At 35.4% G+C, this 19,648-nt stretch overlaps 1 protein-coding gene across 1 annotated transcript in view; it reads right to left on the bottom strand.

Annotated features, from left to right (window-relative positions):
- BCKDHB (branched chain keto acid dehydrogenase E1 subunit beta) overlaps positions 1-19,648 on the bottom strand; it is a 163,125-nt gene that overhangs the window by 102,207 nt on the left and 41,270 nt on the right. The window contains exons 7-8 of the mRNA XM_081140032.1: positions 1,815-1,912; positions 1,146-1,256 (exon numbers count right to left, since the gene is read on the bottom strand). Coding sequence (XP_080996158.1) covers positions 1,146-1,256; positions 1,815-1,912 — 209 coding nt within the window. The remainder of the gene's footprint in view (positions 1-1,145; positions 1,257-1,814; positions 1,913-19,648) is intronic.

Below are 19,648 nucleotides of genomic sequence, written 5' to 3'. Positions count from 1 at the left end.
GTCTATTTGTCTATCTTTACACCAATACAATGTTGTAATTACTAAAGCCTTATAACATATTTTGACACTTGACAATTAAGTTCTCCAGCTTTATTCTTCCAAACTGGCTTGGCCTTACAATCATTAACATGGTATGTGCTTCAGTTAGTTTGGATCTTCTCTATTTTCTCTAAATAATATTTTGTGATTTTTCTGTATAAAGTTCTTATACATGCATCATAATCTTCACCTAAAAACACTCTATGCTACACTTTTATAGCAGGAGTAACTGCAGATTATTTTCATGTAACTAACCTATGAAACAGTCTGTAAAGCTATGAGAATGCCAAAGTCCTTAAAAATAGTAAATGTAAAATACCCTAAGGTCTTAGGACTCATTTGCTATAGCAATAAATCAAGGAGGGAAAAAACACACATGCAATGTTACCTAAACTTCAGTAGATAAAACCATCACAAAAAAGAGTTTAACCTTACTTATATAACAAAATGGGAAGAGGTGCCATTGGTTAGTAAGTGAGTGAGGACTAAACTGTATACTTGAGAGCTGACTATGTGAATTATATTAATAGTAAGCAACAAGATCAATGTAATCAGGCCAAAGTTCAAGAGGAAGCTTATAGGAAACTATAAATCAGAGCAGCCAGAATCCCACAACATAAATTCAAACAATGATCCATAGTATTAAGGCTATATAAAGAGCTCGTTTTTTTTAAATAATCCATCTCCACTTCTTCTGGAGAAGAGACAAAAGAAAATTCAGCCAAACCGTCTCTGTCTATATTAAACCTAGCTTATTAAATCATAACCAGTCAGAAGTTAACAACTCAGATTACCTCCCTGTGCTTATTTGCAGTACTCCATTACTCACACAACTCAGCCCAAGTTGGCATATGAAGGACACAGTTTTGTAATATTCTCAAATCAACATAGAGAACTATGGAAGGAAAAAAACCTAAGCAATTTGTTTCATGAGCATTTGGCTTATTATATAGCATACATTTCTTTCGTGATATAAATTTTTTAAATTTTAAATCAATCTAAAATGCTCATAAAACTCAAAATTTCAAAACAATTCTTTGCAAATATCCAACAAATTTTGCCCAATATTGTAAGGGAATGATACTCTATCAACACTATATTCATACCTTGCAAACTGTATCCACATCCCAAGGTATTATAGTCCTCAGATCAATGACTTCACAAGACACTCCAAGCTTTTCTTGAGCCATGGAAGCCACCTCTCGGATCACATGAACCTGAAATAAGGAGAAAAATATGCAGACAATGACTACAGAAATTCAGGCCTAAAACATTAACTGAGTTCTGACATCATTAATAGAAGTAGTATTTAAAGTCAAAAGAACTGATCTTCATAGAAAATTTAAAAAATTGTTTTAGACATGTTGAAGCTCATATTCTACCAAAATAATTTTTAAAATATAGATATCTAGAAATCAGTTGGAAAGATGTTCTTAGAGCAATCAATAGTAGAGATAAAAGGAAAGCATTGTGCCCGGCCGGGCGTGGCTCAGTGGTTAAGCATCGACCTAGGATCCAGGCGATCGGGGTTCGATTCCCAGTCAGGGCACATGCCCGGGTTGCGGGCTGCGGCCGATCAATGACTCTCTCATCATTGATGTTTCTATCTCTCTCTCTCCCTCTCCTCTCCTCTCTCTGAAATCAATAAAGATATATTTAAAAAATAAAAATAAAAAAATAAGGAAAGCATTGTTTTCAATTCTTCACAGTATCAGGATTAAAAGTAACAGCTTCCAAGAACATGAACCTTACCAGATGGTGTAAATGTTACTGACCTGAGTGCCCCAGGCAACTAGAGTGACATCACTCCCTTCCTGTATGACCTCGGCCTGGGACAGGGGGATGTTGTATGGTTCCACAGGAACCTGTTCCACTGAATATAAAACAGGGAAAAAATGAAAGGTTAATTATTTTCTGTTATGTGACACTTGTGCATAAAAGAAAATAAGAACCTCATTGTGGCAAAGCTTTACTTATTCTTCCATAAATTCCAGTTATTTATAACAAAAATAACATTTACCATACAGCTTCATGACAATACTACACAGATTAAAAAGTACAATACAGCCTGGCCGGGCGTGGCTCAGCAGTTGGGCATCGACCTAGGATACAGGCAGTCGGGGTTCGATTCCCGATCAGGGAACATGCCCGGGTTGCAGGCTCGATCCCCAGTCGGGGGCATGCAGGAGGCAGCCGATCAATGACTCTCTCATCATTGATGTTTCTATCTCTCTCTCTCCCTCTCTCTTCCTCTCTCTGAAATCAATAAAGATATATTTTTAAAAAAATTAAAAATAGAATAAAAAGAAAAAAGAAAATCTACAATATAATGTATGAAATAGATCAGCTCTCCTGGAACAGAAAAAAGATGTTAGGTAAAAACTAAGACAATAAAGTGTAGGCTTTAGTCAATAATAATGTATCAAACTGTACCATACTAATGAAAGATATGAACACCCTGTTGACCAGTCACGAGCATACATGTGTTTACATGTCCAAATGTTGCTGACTGGCCACGAGATAACTCGTGTCTGCAATTACAAATAATTTAAGTAATTTTAAACACCTTGTTGACCAAAGTAGCTGGCTGCACAGGTGAGTTCTGGCTCAAAATAGCCAGTCAGCACAGAGGAAATTGGGTGTGGGGTGTATGGAAACTCTCTGTACTACCTTCACTATTTTTTTGTAAATCTAAAACTGTTCTGAAAAAGAAAGTTTAAAAATATATCTGCTAAAATTTTATTGGACTGAATTAAGTTCCCAGAAAAGTTTTCTATCAAGGAGCAAATTTACAAAAGTTTCGGGAAAAATAAAACCACATAGCAGGGCCAAAATTTTAAGCATATTTTATTTTTGCACTTTGCATCTATGAACACTTTATCAACCATAGCAGCTGACAACACCTTAGGTTTCAAGGCCAAATCCTGTAGAACTCAAAAAGAGAAACTGAATCAGCTCCACCAGGCCAAAATGAAGGATAGCCACTGGCATCCCAGAGAAAACCATTTCATGATTTCTCTGCCCAACCAAGTATAAGCAATATAGAGCTGACTGAATTTGAGAGGAAATCATAAGGCAAATCTTTAAATGAAATTGAGTAGGAAGTTAATAGAATTATCCCACTATATTGGGAGGCCTTCTTGAATTTCTATGTGAGAGCATTATAGTGGAACTGGTGGGGGCAAAAATACTCCCTTTAGTTCATTTCCCCCATGGTCATACTATCATTGCTACTTTTTTTTAATTCAAAGAACACAAAAGAGTAAAATAAAAGGTTCCCTCTGCTCCCCAGCCAACCCTTCCAACTCCATTAGCCAAAAGTAATCAATGCCAACAATTTCCTGGGTGTTTGCAGTAGACAGCTATTTCTTTGTGGCATCCAGATTTTTTAATCCTATCCTACATTTGGGAAATGCTCCAGCTTATAAGGCAGGTCCTTTTCTCCACTACAAAAATGAGGTCCACATAATCACTTTCCCAGCTTCCCTTGCAGCTAGGGCACAAAACATGGACTCTGCCAACTAAATGCACCCATGCCAGGCTCTGAATTGGGAGCTGATGACACACAAGAACAGCAAGTGTCCAGAATCTATTCCAGAGTACTGGTAACAGTGGAAGCAGACCAGTATCCAGACACAGAGGTATTAATGATTCAGTTTGTATTTCCATGTCCACTGACAACTGCTAGAGAATATTTGCAGGACCAATTATGCAGTGGAATTTTGGGCATTTGCTTCTAGATACATATACAGCCTCTAAGCCAGATTCTCAGGTACATACAAAGACATAGGCAATTTTTTTTTCTTTTCATGGAATCACATTGTACTCACTATTAAGAACCCTTCTATAAATTAAGAACCCTTCTGCAAACTCCCTTTTTTCTCCATTTAGCAATATATCTTGGCCATGTTTTCAGGTCAAAAACATAGTTATTTTTAAATCATATTTATAAGTAAAAACTATGAAATTCAATGGTGCTGTTATCAGTGACATGGTGGAAAATTTTATTCCTAGTATTTTTGTATATTTTTCAATCCAATGACATTTCTATAACCAGTGCCAGAGTAGGCTGAGTATTTTTTAAATCACCAATATGTTTAAATAAAATAACAAAATGATAAAACCTATAACACTACTTTTGTGAGTAAACATCAAAGTAGATGACAGGTAAGCTAACCATCCTGTGAGTTAAGCTGTGTTAGAAAAGTATAAGCATTAAAAGCATATTTTAAAGTTTAGCACACAAACTATGTTGAGTCAGATACTACAACAGGGGTGGGCAACCCATAGCCTGTAATTTTTTGTAAACAATGTTTTCCAATAAAACACAGCACACCCATTCATTTACATATTGTCTATGGCTGTTTTTGCCCTACAACAACAAAGCTGAGTAGTTACAAGAGACAGCATGGCCTACAAGCCTAAAATACTAATATCTGTCCCTTTACAGAAAACATTTGTCAACCTTAATTCTAAACATGCTTTCAGAAGTTAATTTCAACCCATTAATTGATAGCTTAAATACAATATTAGGTGGATGGACAGACCGATGGCCACATGGATGGGTAGATGTTGGATGGGTACATGGATGGATGTACAGACAAACAAAGGAACAGACAAACAGAAAGACAAACATTTGACTGTAGTATATTCTACATAACAGTCCTCAGTGGCTAAACCAAAGTGAGGGTCAAGAACAACACTGATGGCATCTGCCAAAGGCAGCACACAGGCTCTTTGACATCGCAAGTCTTTCCCCAGCAGCAAGATCTGTAAGCCAATAAACAACGCTGGAAGCCAGTACACACTGGGTCTTACTGATAAGTCAGTGGCAATCATTCAAGAGTCCTGTGTTTCCCGCTTTGTAAATCAGTTGTCAGCTGGTGATTAGCAAACCCCTGGAACACACAACTCTATGAGCTGGCACACACAAAAAGTTTTGTATGCCACCTCCTTTGAAAAGTTGCCAATGAAAGAGTGTTTCAAAGTATTAAATTACCCCGAATAGTAAGACCTCATTACTTTATCAATTAAATAAGGAACAACATGGCAAACAAAGCTTAATCCTCCATCAAAAAAAATGTATCATGCAGAGAATTAGATTCAAGAAGAGTCTCCAGTAAAAAACAACCCAAAAATCTCTTAAGATTTGCATAAATTTAATCCTGAGAGGAGAGAAAGAATTTTAATATGTTCATTTACTTAAACTTCACAAACAGGAAAGGAACCTAGAGAGCAAGCTATAAGTCACAGGTACTTTTTAGTTTCATTAATTTAAAAGACATTTATTCTAAAGGAAGGTTATTATTTCAAATCAGCATTCTTGCATTCCTGTCCCACAGCTATGTGCTTTTTGAAAGAGAGCAGTTGAGAGATGTTGGAGCATGAAACTTCAGGAACCAAAGAGTACCCTATACAGTCATATTACAGGTTCCTGTTTTCATAGCAGTGGGACTGAGACCACTTCTTTTAACCACATGCTGATTACGTCTTAATCCATGCACTAATGAGCAGTCCACAGAGAAATCTTTTGGCATCAGGTATATGTTGACAAAAATGTAACTTAGAAAAATAAGAAATAAAGCCCTGGCTGGGTAGCCCAGCTGGTTAGAGAGTCATCACGATACACCAAGGTTGCGGGTACGATCCCCAGTCAGAGCACATACAAGAATCAACCAATGAATGCACAAATAAGTGGAATGACAAATTGTTGCTTCTCTCTCTATATATAGCTATCTATCTAAAACTAATAAATAAAAAAATCTTTCCAAGGTCAAAATAAAGAAGATGCAACCTTTCACTCAACTATCAGACATAGTTTTTAATGCATATTGTAAGTTCCATATATATGCTCCCTCTGTAATTGCAAATGCACTTATATTCATATTACATATACACTTATAGACTCATGGCATGAATTAGTTCATGCTTGGTCCCATTTTATTTCCCATCCTCCTCCTTTTTCCTTCTAATTTCCCTCTAAGTTGTATTCTTTTGACGTCTTAAACATATTTGTAAAATAAGGTAGAGTGTATAAATATAAATACTATTATACACATTTATTCATTTAATAGTTATTTCATAACCAACATATGCAGCCATTATGCAAAATGCCAGACTACGAAATTGTAAGAGGCAGTCCCTTTGACAAACACACACTCAACTGGAGCACAAAGATGGAAAGAGGTGAACAGAAAACAAACAAAAACATGATATAGCAGCAGGGACACACGGATCTCGGAACACAGAGGGAAGCAACAACCTGGTTAAAGGGATCAAAGAGGCTTTGCCACCAAGGAGGGCACGAGTGATAGGGGTCTTCGAGAGAAAGAGAAAATTTAAAAGGTATTCCATGTAGAAACAAAAGATGTTCACAAAGATATGGAGGTGTGAAACTGTGTCTGTGTGTGTGTGTGATTACATCTACAAACACATGTAAACACAGGTTTACATGATGTTTCAAGTAAAGGTGAATACTGAAACTTTTAAATTATACTTCCAAGTCCCGAGAAAGAACTTTCCAATTCCTTCTGATTTCATACATTAATAACTAATGCAGAAAGCACCTGCAAGAGAACAATTCATTCTTAACGATGTAAGTTCCCCTGTGAGGCACAATCTTACCATTACAGAGATAATAGGGTCATTTCTCTGCCCTGGCACTAATCTACCATTAATGCTCCTGAATGTGAAACTCCGTAGGCCTTTATTCATGTTGCATTATACATGATGAAGTGATCAAACATAAATGTTCTTTTAAAAAGGGTATATTTCTAAAATATACATTACTTCATGCTGCCTGATTACGAACAGTATAGTCAAAGTCTCCATTCCTGAGAAAGTCTATCTTACTTGTCAGAATTTACAGTGCAACAGGAGAGGGGCAGGTAAATCCACCCAATCAAAAGCCCAGTCCTGGCTCTGGCTCTGTATCTCTGTATCTAATTAATTTGGTGATCTCTGACAAAGTATACTATTGCTTTTGTGCCCCAGTGTCCCACCTGTAAACTGTGAAAGCAGCACGTGTCCATCTGCCATACCATAGGGACAGAATGAGGACTTACTAAAATAATCATTGTAGACATCGTTTCAGTTCTTAGAAGACCAGCTTCCCAATTTAAAATAATTCAATGATACAGTCATTAAAACTGTAATGGAAAGTTTTCATTCTAGAAAGTTACTCTGACTCCTATTACTATCTGCTGTATAAAACTGACATTTAACCTTAAACTATATTACAGTTGTGTGTGTTTTTCTGAGTAATCTTCTTTCAGATTTGAGGTTATTAATCATGATCATATTTTTATAATTTTCACTTCTATACCAACAATTACTTTTAACACTCATGTTAAAAAGTATACAAACAAGAAAACTAAGTGCAATTTCTTCTAGTAGTTACTTTTAAACTATTCTTCAAATATAACTGTACTCAATCTTCCCCTCACCTCTTTGCTTCAAATAACTGAAAATTTAAAGATTAACAGTCTGTATTAGAAAAATCATATCAACATACTGTTAATATTATGTTTATTTGTCTATAATATCTGTCATTATAATAGTTGTTATATTAATATCACTGTCGAATTAGAAGACTAAATTAACTTTCCATAAGTAAGAATAATTAAGTGCTAAACTTTGATACTATTTAGCTCATGGTGATTACTGGGAGGATGCATGGACAGCATAAACTGGTATATTAAGTCTCAATACCATGGGGGAGAGTAAACCAGAGGTCTCCTGGGATTGACAGCAGTTGAGGGTCACAACCATATCATAACCTAGGCCTTCATACCATAAGCATGTCAAGGTTTTACTGAGAATTAGGGCAAAAGGATTGCAGAGAAGTGAGGAAGCAGATGAACTGGAGCAAACAAAGAAAACCACAAAAAAGGTAGATCATGAAGAATGAATAAAATTAGGTGCACAAAGGCAAAAAGCTGGCATTCAAGGCAGTCGGGTACCATATATGAATAACAGAAAAGCCTAAACAAGCAAGCTAAGAAAAGCACGCCATCTTACACAGTGCATTGGAAAGGGCACGGCATCGCTGCTATGGTATTCTTGCCAAAATATATACACAACCTGAATTTAATCACAAAGAAACAGCAGACAAACTGAGGGATATTCTGTGTAAGAGTGGACCAAATGTGGAGATAATGGCAGACAAAAAGACAGAAACTGTCTACCCAAAATAAAGAAGGCTAAGGAGAGAAAACAGTAAGTGAAGATTTTGGATTGGATTTGGATTTTAGAAAAGGACACTAGTAGGACTACTAATAAAATCTGAATTAGGTGTCTCAAAGAGTTAACAGTATTGTATCACTGTTAATATCCTGGTTTTGATCATTATGGCTACGTAACATATGAAGTTAACATCTGGGGAAGCTGAGGGGAGAGCAAGTACATAAGAATTCTTTGTACTATTCTGGTAACCTTTCCACTTGAGCATATTTCAAAATAAAAAGTTTAACAATTTTTTTAATATCAAATTTTTAAAAAGGAGTCTGGCCCACCTTAGCAAGTCTCCCACAGATTTGGGAAAAATAAGGTGTGATATAATGGAAAAGTATACCAAATTATGAACATGACTGAAAACCAACTATAGACAACTGAGCTAAATACAAGGCATGACAGAGGCAATGCAGATTGATACAGCCTTGGAAAACAAGCTCTGTTTTCTGAAGTTTCAGTATAGATAGAGAAAAGGAGGATTACTAAAGCTATCCAGCTGTAAAAGAAGCGCAGTCACATTTGGTGTTGCATTTGTGACCTCATCTACCTGGATGAATTTAACAGTGTCTGATTATACAGTGACAGGAATACGTGAAGACATAAGTCCAATATCTGTTCATGCCCGTCAGCTTGTTGCTAGACACTCGAGCACTAAATAAAAACCAGTAACCAGTCAAACTGTCTATATAAATACAACATCAAGTCAGAATCAGCAAATATCTTGCATGTAACCAGGAGATTTCTCACACTGAGATACTTTTAAATAAAAAACATAAAAACATTTAAAATCTTAAGATCACTAGTGTCAGAAGGTCATTTTATCACTAAAATATCACTGAAAAATAAGAAAACTCACCTATTTTTCAACTGAATAGCAATACTGACTTGAAACAGAAAAAGTCCTGGACCCATTTCAACTCAAATGCATTCAAATTCCTTTTCTTTGATAAATTAGTTAATTAACTTGAAAACCCCACATTTCTAGTTCTTTTGCATGAGACAAATCAGATTTCTTTTCAAAATAGTTCGCAAACATATATCATAAAAGCAAATCTATGATAAAACAGCCATTGCATTCCTTACACAACTTCAATATTAACTTCATATTTTCTGTCACTTAATGTAATAAAAATAAATTTTATGAGATTGATATTTTTGTATAATATGCATCAGCATACTTTATATACTAAAATTTAACCATATTTGCAATATATCTTGTTCACTCTTTGCAATTTTTCTTAGCATTTTTTTCATGTGCTCTCTAGTGTACAGAATTTAATAATTTGGCAAAAGTTCTCTCCTCAACAATTTTACCAGTAATTGTCCATCTTTCATGTTTAATATATTAAAATTTCTTTAGTAAATATTTTTCAATACATTTTCTGCAGTAAGAAGCTATATATGGGTGAACTTCATTCACATAAATAGATTCTAACAAGGTAAACTGGCAAACTGGGAAAGAAAATTCAGTGCTGAATTAAAAGGCACTATTTTAAAGTCATTCTCTATCAGCACATGGACAGTTTAAAAGGGGGGGAAAAAAATCTAAAATAATTAAGTTGAAATGGAAAATATATTCATTTTCACTGTCAATTGTCAGATATACCGTTATTTTATGAACCACTCCAAATGAAAATACTGCCAATTAAACTGACACACTGTTTAGAGTTATTTTAATCTTACTGAAAGAAAAAATTTTATATTAATTGGACATGGCTTTTATTTTAACACCTCATACATACATAAGATCAAAATGTAAGCAAAATAAGTTGGTTAAGCTAGTCCTAAACCTCTGTGACATTCAGAATCTAATTCTTCTCCCTCACCTTTTGACTTATAATTGTCAGTGCCCATGTTTCTCCATAGAATATCCTCTTTCTTTGACACCAAGCATATCAAGCATATCGGTGATGCAGCACTTTTTAAATGGAACCATAAAGGAATTAAAATATTGGTGCTAAGCTCTCAAGCAAGCACACTATTTAGAAACAGCCAACTTTTGACTTCTGCCTCCAAAGATTGTTAAATTACTGTGTTCTCAACTTTCCCCACCCTTCCACCCATCACAACCATTTGGAACCTCATTGTTAAAAGAGTAGTTCTCTGATATCTCAGAAATTTTATTTTAAGCATTTGTTTAAGTTAATAATAGTCCCAAAGCACAATAGTAGTGAGGCTGGTAATTCAGATATGCCCAAGAGAAGCTATAAAGTGCTTCCTTTCAGTGAAAAGTTTTCTATGCACAGGGGCAAAAAGTAGTACTGTACATGGGGTTCCGTGCTCTCCGTGGTTTCAGCCATCCACCGAGGGTCTTGGAACACATGCTGCATGGATAACAAGGGACTTAAGGTGTTGGTAACTATGTCATTGACAACAACAGCTAAAGGTAAGGCTTAATTGGCAGTATTATTTTTTATCTGTCTGGATATAGAACTCCGTTTATTAAATATAAGTCAATCTTTGACTTTCAGATATCTGACATTGTATACATTTTGAGAAAAACATTAGGTACTGCTTATTATCAAAAAGAAGACTCTGGCTTGACTTATGGCACAATGTACATCCAAATATGCTACGCTATGTTGTAAATCTTAAATAATCTTTGCAAGAGTCCCTGATAGACTAAAAAGGTCCCACAGTGCCCCTCATATTACCAAAGACCAGCAACTTTTCCTGGCTGAATGTTGGCTGACCTCTCTTGCTAAAGTTCTACAAAATCTTTCCCCCTTCCTCTCCCCTGGATTAGAACACCCCTCTGAGTTGTGCTCAAGGCGCAACATTCTAAATAAAGACTCATGCTGAAGGGAAATCACTGGAGATTTTTAAATAACAGAAACATTTTAATACATTACTTACATTTATTGAGCATTTATTATGTATCTAGCACTAACTAAATATTTTATAACTATATTTAATCAATACTATGGAGAAAATTTTATACTACTAAATTTGAACATCAGGAGAAAATATAATATTATACAAAGATATAAGTGACTAACATTTACTCAACAACCAAAAAAGATTAAAAAGAAAGTCAAAAATTTTTCCCAAAAGGCATGAGAACCAGACAATTTTATAAGCAAAAACCTTATATAACACATAATTCCTAGGTACCTAATCACATCCGGAGCAGAGAAAAAGAAATGAGTCCAGTTCATATGTAACTCTGAGTTTGAAACCAGACCAGGACGGTGAAGAAAGGATACACTACAGACCATTTTATATATAAATACATATTCATGTTCATACAAGTAAAGAGAGATAACTATAGTCTCATTTTATTTATGAACATAAAGGTCCTTTTAAATCTTCTAATTCTATCCAGCAATATGTTGAAAGAATAATACATCATGATCAAGCAGAATTTATCCCAGAAATAAAAGAATTACACATTACAACATCAGAAACTACGTTAATGCAATTCATCTCATCAAGAGATCAAAGAAGAAAAATCATACAATCATTTCACCAGATACCTAAAACCAATTTGGTAAAATTCAACACCTTAGGAGAAGTGGGAGGAAGGGGCCTCTAAGTTAAAATCAAAGAGAATTTCCTTAACTTGATAAAAACTACTCATCAGGGTCTAACTTAAAAAAAGATGAGACATTCCTAACAAAGGAAAAAAAGTACAATGTCTCATCAATTCTTGGGGGGAAAAAGAGGTATAATTATCATTAGCTATAGAAGGTAAGATTTTCTACCTAGAACATCTAAGATAATTAACTTAAATATTATTAGAAAATTGCATAAGGCCTCCAAATGCAATATTAACATACAAAATTAAAAGCTTTTCTGTAAACCAGTAATAATCAATTAGAAAACTGTAATAAAAAATATCCTATCCATATAGAAAACAAAACAAAACATGAAACATCTAGTAACAACCTTAACAACAAGTGTGTCAAACCTAATGGAAATACCTACACAAGTTAACCATGGACATAAAAGAAGTTTGAATAAATGGAGACAACCATGATCTTAGAAATAAAGTATCATTACAGTGAAGATGCAAAAATAGAAAAAAAAACAACTTTAAACACTATATGTTTGTGTGTATATTTATATTTATACAAATAGGTTAAATGCTGCTCTCAATAACAACCAGTGCATGGGCACAGATATAATCGTGACATTTTCTGGAAGGTAACATTAAATTGTTGAGATCCAGTAGTTTCAAGGTGAACTTCTATTAAACATACTGCGAAAGACCTTTATGACAGAATACAGAAAAAAAATGTTTGAAAAACACAAGAGCCTGGCAGCATGGCTCAGTGGTTGAGCGTAGACCTATGAACTAGGAGGTCACCGTTCGATTCCCAGTCAGGGCACATGCCCGGGATTCAGGCTTGATCTCCATTAGGAGGGTACAGGAGGCAGCCGATCAACGACGCCCTCATCATTGATATTTCTATCCCTCTCTCTCTTCCTCTCTCTGAAATCATTAAAAAAAGAAGAAAAATACAAGAACAGGTAAAATTCTGATACACATGAGAATAAAAATGCCAGACTTTTATGCTTAGTATTCCCAAGTGAAATGTCTTACAAATATTTCCAGCTTTCATTTTTAGCTTGTAGGCTATAAGTAGTTACATACTGAGTCTTGTCTCTGCATAGTAACTGCGTCAATAATACCCTATCCTTCCAGTTTTCCACTGACCGCCATTTAGAGACTTGCAGTGTCTGGCTTCATCAGTCATTTATTGTGTAGGGCTTAATCAAAGAACAGGAAGCAAGAACTGAATTAAGAAATATAGGTTTTATAGTTTTACTGTAAGAAACAGAGACTTATAATTTTCTCCCTCCACATGCCCAAATATATATAAATAGGGATGTTTACTTCAATATAGCTTAGAATTGGCAAAATTCAGAAGTAACTCAAAATTCCATAACAGGGGAAAGGATAAATTATGGTACACCCCTCAAAATTTTATGAGCTAACTCTTTGTGAACTGATATTGAAATATATCCAAAATAAACTGGTAAGAAAAGCAAGTTACAAAATAATGTTTATAGTATGACTTTATGTAACTCAGTTTGCATGTAAATGTGTTCTATATATTTACATAGGTATATCAATGCAAATGCATGGAAAAGGTCTGAGAAAAGGAGTTGAATAGAGAAAAGGAACTTTCACTTTGCATTTTATAGTTCTATGATACTTGAACTTTTTACAAAGAGTGCATATGATTCATGACATTAAATTTTATTAAAAACAAAACATAAATCACTTTTTCATGTAATGTATGCTTAGTCATTGAGAATGTATCCATAAAAAAGCTGTGGGACATTTACAACCACGGAATACTACGCAGCTGTAAAGAAGAAGGATCTCGTACCATTTGGGACAGTATGGAAGGACCTGGAGAATATTATGCTAAGCGAAATAAGCCAGGCAGGGAAAGACAAACATCACATGATCTCACTTATACGTGGAATCTAAAGAACTTAATAAACTGATGAACAGAAATGATTCAATGACATGGAAGCATAGATCAGACTGACGAATCTCAGAGGGATGGAGGGGGGCAGGTGGATGGAGGGGGAGACACTAACCAAAGAATTTATATGCATATATGCACAACCCAAGGACACAAACAATAGTGTGGTGAGGGACTGGGGAGGGGAGTGGATTTGGGGTAAAAGGGGTCAATGGGGGAAAACGGGGACATCTGTAATATTTTGAACATAAAAGTAAATAATAAATAAATAAATAAATTTTAAAAAAAGAGAATGTACCCAGTTAAATTAAGACAACAATCAAATATAGACATCTGTCTAATGTCCAAAATTAGTCTGAAAGTGAATGTGAATAATATAAAGACTATGCCAGAAACACACAAAAATTCCACTGGGTCATATTCCACAAATATTTCAGTCTATCAGGTCAATCACAGAAGATACATAAACAAATTCCAAGGTAATTCTGCACTTCAAGTTGATTGAAAACCTTTTGATTCTTCTTGCTACTAGAAGAATCAGGCCTTCTCATCACAAAATAGAATAATAACCTATTAGCAGCATTCCCTTCTTGTTTTAGGTTTATAATAAAGGCTACTCCACAAGGTTAAGATAGAAGTTTACATGTACAATGTAAACTTAGAAGTCAAAGAACAAACAAATATGAAATAAGAAAACATGAACTGTAAAAGGTCTGTAATCAAATAAATGAAAACAAATAAATTGACAGTAATAATATATGTTTAAAAGTATAGCCCAATCAGTGTGGCTCAGTGGTTGAGCACTGACCCATGAACCTGGAGGTTACAGTTCAATTCCCAGTCAGGGCACATGCCTGGGTTTCCGGCTCAATACCCAGTAGGGGGCGTGCAGGAGGCAGCCAATCAATGATTCTCTCTCATCATTGATGTTTCTATCCCTCTCTCTCTCTACCTTCCTTTCTCTGAAATCAATTAAAAAACATATTTTAAAAATGTATAGATAAAAGTCTGGCAGTATATACAACAAAAAGTCAACAGTAGTTAGGGGATAGATTTGTGAGCTCTTTTTAATCTTCTCTTTTGTACTTTTCAGGAGTTTCAATAAGCATATACAAAAGGTTGAAAAATAGCCATAATTCTTTAACCCTCCTTGTAATCTCAACCTTTACAACGTGACATTTCAGCTGTTCCCATGAAGAGACAGAGTCCATTTGCCCATCTCTTGAACTTGGGCTGAACCTTGTGACTTGCTTTGGCCAACACACTATTAAGAGAAATAATGGGTGCTAGTTTCAAAAACTTTGCATGCAGCTACTTGCCTCCTTGAAACCTCTGCTTCCATCATATGAACAAGACCAAGCTAGTCTGCTGGAGGATTAGAGACAAGTAGACCACATCTTTACCAGCCACAGACCCTGATATGTGAGATAGCTCAACTAAAACCAACAAATCCCAACGGCACCTGACGTGCCATTGACAACAGATCTCTGAGGGGCGTAGATGAAAGCTGAACTCCCAGCTGAGCTCAGCCTAAACTAAATTGCTGACCTGCACATGAGCTATGTAAAAAAGTTGATGAATTAAGCCAGAAAATTTTAGGGCTTATTAAGCATCAATAGCTTGCTGATAGAATATGACTTTTACAATAACAAAAATAAGTGTTTTTAAGAAAATAACATAAGGCATTGTTAATTTCTAATTATAACACTGTTTACCCCACAATATTAAAATATCTTATTTTCAGGTGTGTATCTTTTTTTTTTTAATATATCTTTATTGATTTCAGAGAGGAAGGGAGAGGGAGAGAGAGAGAGAGAGAGAAACATCAGTGATGAGAGAGTCATTGATCGGCTGCCTCCTGCATGCCCCTGACTGAGGATCGAGCCCACAACCTGCGTATGTGTCCTGACTAGGAGATAAATTGCGATCTCCTGGATCCTAGGTCGATGCTCAACCGCTGAGCCACACCCGGCCGGGAGGCGTATAACTTTTTAATTGAAAAAATAAATTAGCTTAATAGTGCAATGGCACTACTTTACAGTTAAGGATTCAAGTTCACTTTTAGCAAACCTTGTCACTGCCCTTACATATATGGATAAAAGAACCTGTGTGTGACTAGATTTGTTTTAATTCCATACCAAAGACTAATGATAGAACTACCCGATCCCTGGAAAGAATAATCACATCAACCACCACCGGCACCAAGAACTTTCTCTGCCAGGTTGTATCCTCAGCACCTTTAGATCTACTCATTCATTCATCCATTTCAACTTTAAATCAACTTGATGAGCTAGGTACTGTCATTGTCCTCACTGTACAGGTGAGAAAGCTGAAACAGAAAGGTTAAGTTGCTTACCAGAGTGACCAGCTAGTAACTAGCAGAGCAGTACTTCAAACTCAGGCAGTCAGGATCCAGAATCCACACTCTTAACCACTTTACTAGACTGAGGACAGAAGGGATGTTGACAGAAAAAAGAGCTGATTGGCCACCTCATGTGTCCAAACATAATAAAAATAGATAATATTAAGGAAATTAGGAACCACGTGTAGTAATAGAGACATGTGAAATTAAGCAAATAAAAGCAGACAAAAAAGCATTGTATTCAGAGAAAACAGTTGCATATCAAAGAGGAAATGAAAGAATGCTTTATTTATTTAATTTGGCTCAGCTGTGAATCATACTGATACTGTAATAGCAATGTAAATAATAAATAATGATCTAAAAAATTACACTGTAACTATAGAAAGACACTGGAGAAAGCTTGGGAGGCAAAGCAGCTGCTGGGGAAAAGGTGGGATAAAATAACTAAATTCTAGCGGGAAGTTAAAATAATGCTTAAAATGTTAACAAGCAGTTTAAGCATAGTATTTACAAATATAATAATAAGTTACCAAAAGAAACTACTGAAAGAGTTGAAAAGGACTGCCTATGAGCAGAAGAATGGACTTGGTGAAAGAGGAGGTAAAGAACTGCTATTTTTGTTACAAAATATATTATTTGGCTGTTTAAAATCTGTATAAGTATTATTTCAATTTAAAAACTAATTCAAAAATCTAAGAAATAAATTAAATTCTCTCTCATTACTGGATCCAACAATTCTTGTCAGTAAGTGTACCTAGTACTAAATGTAGTAGCCTGCATAAAAATAATCTGCTTAATGATGCCAACCAAAACAAATTTAAAATGCGAAATACTAATTCCTCTCTTTTGTGTACACTGATATCACGCAAAAATATCTTCAAAGTCTCCTACAAATTATACATAATTAGTGAATTAGCTAAAAAAAAAAAAAAAGTACTCAGTATCATTATGACCTATTTTTGCCTGAAATGATCACTGGAATCCTGGAAATAAAGCAGCTTTTAGTCTTACTTTTTTTCTCACTAGAATAACCATAGATAAAAACTATATTTACTTTGATATCATAGATGTCATCAATCATTGAATTAAATAAAATCATAAAGTTTAAGACATGCAAGAAGAGCTTCTCCACATGACACCTATATCTCACAGTGTCTCACTGGCTCACTTTTGAGTCACAACCATTTTGTACACTTTGACACCGTCTAGTTTCTCTTCCTTACCTACCTTTACTGAATGTCCCTCTGCCTTTTTTTAAGCTTATTTGTATTTAAATGTCATAAGTATAAATAATCCAGAACTGTTAGTTATATTCCTTCTAAATTTAGAAGATAAATTTTATACCTACTATATATTCAAATAAGTAGAAAGAAAACCACTGCATAAAGAATGTATTACCTATTTTTACTTTCGTCTTTATAGTTTATAAAGTTAATGGCTGAACTAAAAGAAGTTACTTCAATGTGTTGTAGACCAGACATGTGAGAATCACCATAGCACAGATGTTTGAACACAGAACAGTATATGGAGACTAGGTCCAAAAATGTGGGGGTCAAAGAGGTTGAGAACAATTGTGATGGACAATACAATGCATTCACCAAACAGTTTCATCCCCTCTCTCGAAAATGTAGGCAGGCTACATTTCTCAGCTACCTTTGCCTCCAGATGGGGACATGTGACTACGTCCCTTAAAGCAGCATGGAGCAGATGTTTCCAAATTCCATCTGTTATCACACTGGACTTGTGACATGCATAGTTTTTGTAACTCTCAAAGAAGTGAATTAATCCTATGCCAATGGAGAGATTAATGCAGTACATATTCAAACCTTGGACAATACACTATAATATAAGGGATATACTGCCTTAATGAAGAGCTATTGACATTATATCTTTCCATTCAATTAAAAAGTAGATCATTTTAATTGTGGGGGAATAAAATAGACAGCATATGTCTTGGCATGAAACTAGAACACTGGAAAAATTTGTTTCATTTATGCACTCCATTCAATAATGTTTAAGTGGGTTGCAAAATAGGGTAATGTTAGAAAGAGAGCAGCTTTGGGTAAGAACATATTCCTTTAAACCTAACTCTATCACCTATTTCTCTGTGAGCAAGTTTCTTAAACTCTCTAAACTTCAGTCTCAGGGTACCACCACCTCATAAGACCTTTGTGAAGAATGAATGGCACAATTTGCACCATAAATGCCCAATTCCTGGATTTGAAAAGGAGCTTTGAGCAAGTTGCCTAACTGCCCTAGTGCTCAGGTTCCTATGATGACAGGACAGAATCTGTCTGATAAGGCTGCTGTGAGGATTAAATAAAATAGCGCAATTGTCTATGCACTAGAGCACTGTACCTAGCCCCTAAGTGTCCAAAAAGTGCTTAGAGATGAGGCTACACAAATGGATCACCTCAGTCCCCTCAACAGCCTATGCGGACCACCATGTCCTTAAGTACTATTATGTGTAAGTGGATGGGATTCTTACTGCAGCCATTAGGACAAACAGCATTTGTCGTGTTTACAAAAGGCTGCCGTTTATTGTGCTAATCAAATGGGATATTTTCATCTTAAAAGAGAAGCATCTTTGCTCTAACCAAGATGATGTATTATATCAGCTGAGATTATCTATTATATTTAGTAAAGTCTAAGGGGACTGAAACTCAAAGGAAGATAAATCTAAAATGTGATTAACAAGCTTCCCCCAGATCCTTCCATTTATCAAAGGAAGATTAAAAGTCAAAGAGCAACTCAAGGAACCTTAAGAGCTAACCCAATGAAATGGTGAAGATTTTCACTTCTGATTTCTATTACTATCCCTCCCATCTCCAGTGAACATGTCTGCTTGGCCTCACAATCTACTACAAACTCTCATTCACTAAGTGACAGGGGACTTGGCCCCAGTCTCATGTCACCCCAGGCAAACCACACATAGAAGTCCCACAGAAGAAGTCATATAGCTGGGCTTGAGTCACATGTCCACCACCTGAGATCATGGAGGTCAGATAGAATGACTGGCACTGGCGATCCCTTAAAAACCACATGGAGTAGGGTAAGAGTAGTGGCCATGGGAAGAATATGTCCTACAAGGAAAATAACAGACCAATAGATGCTAAAATATTAACTAAGAAGAAAGAGAGATGTGCACCACACTATAAGCTAAAGCCTTGAATAACTATAACTGAATCAACCTTGAACAGGATTTAGTGATGCAAATTATACAGGCATAGATAAAAATTACACATTAAAGGGAAGTTCTTTGAGTTGGCATGTTAACTTTTATAGATGCCTTATACTTTAGCTTCCGAAGGAACTCTTTACCTGGCACCCTTTTGTTTTAGGAATTATGTATAGAATCAACTCTAGATTTGGGAAAACCACATCTTACCTCAGTGATGCTACAGGAGGGAAAAGCAGGTAATAGTTGATGCAAAGTAATAGTTGATGATCAATAGTTGATGCTTTCCTAAAATATTTCCTACTGTATCGATCTAGTTCTGATAAAGGAGAATGGAAAAAATATGCCAGGGAATTCCTCTTCTGTCAGCAAAGCCCTGTTCATGAACATTATTAG

This window comes from Miniopterus schreibersii (assembly GCF_964146895.1).
Source record: "Miniopterus schreibersii genome assembly, chromosome: 6".
Lineage (NCBI taxonomy): Eukaryota > Metazoa > Chordata > Mammalia > Chiroptera > Miniopteridae > Miniopterus > Miniopterus schreibersii.
This window is presented reverse-complemented; position numbering and strand designations above follow the sequence as displayed.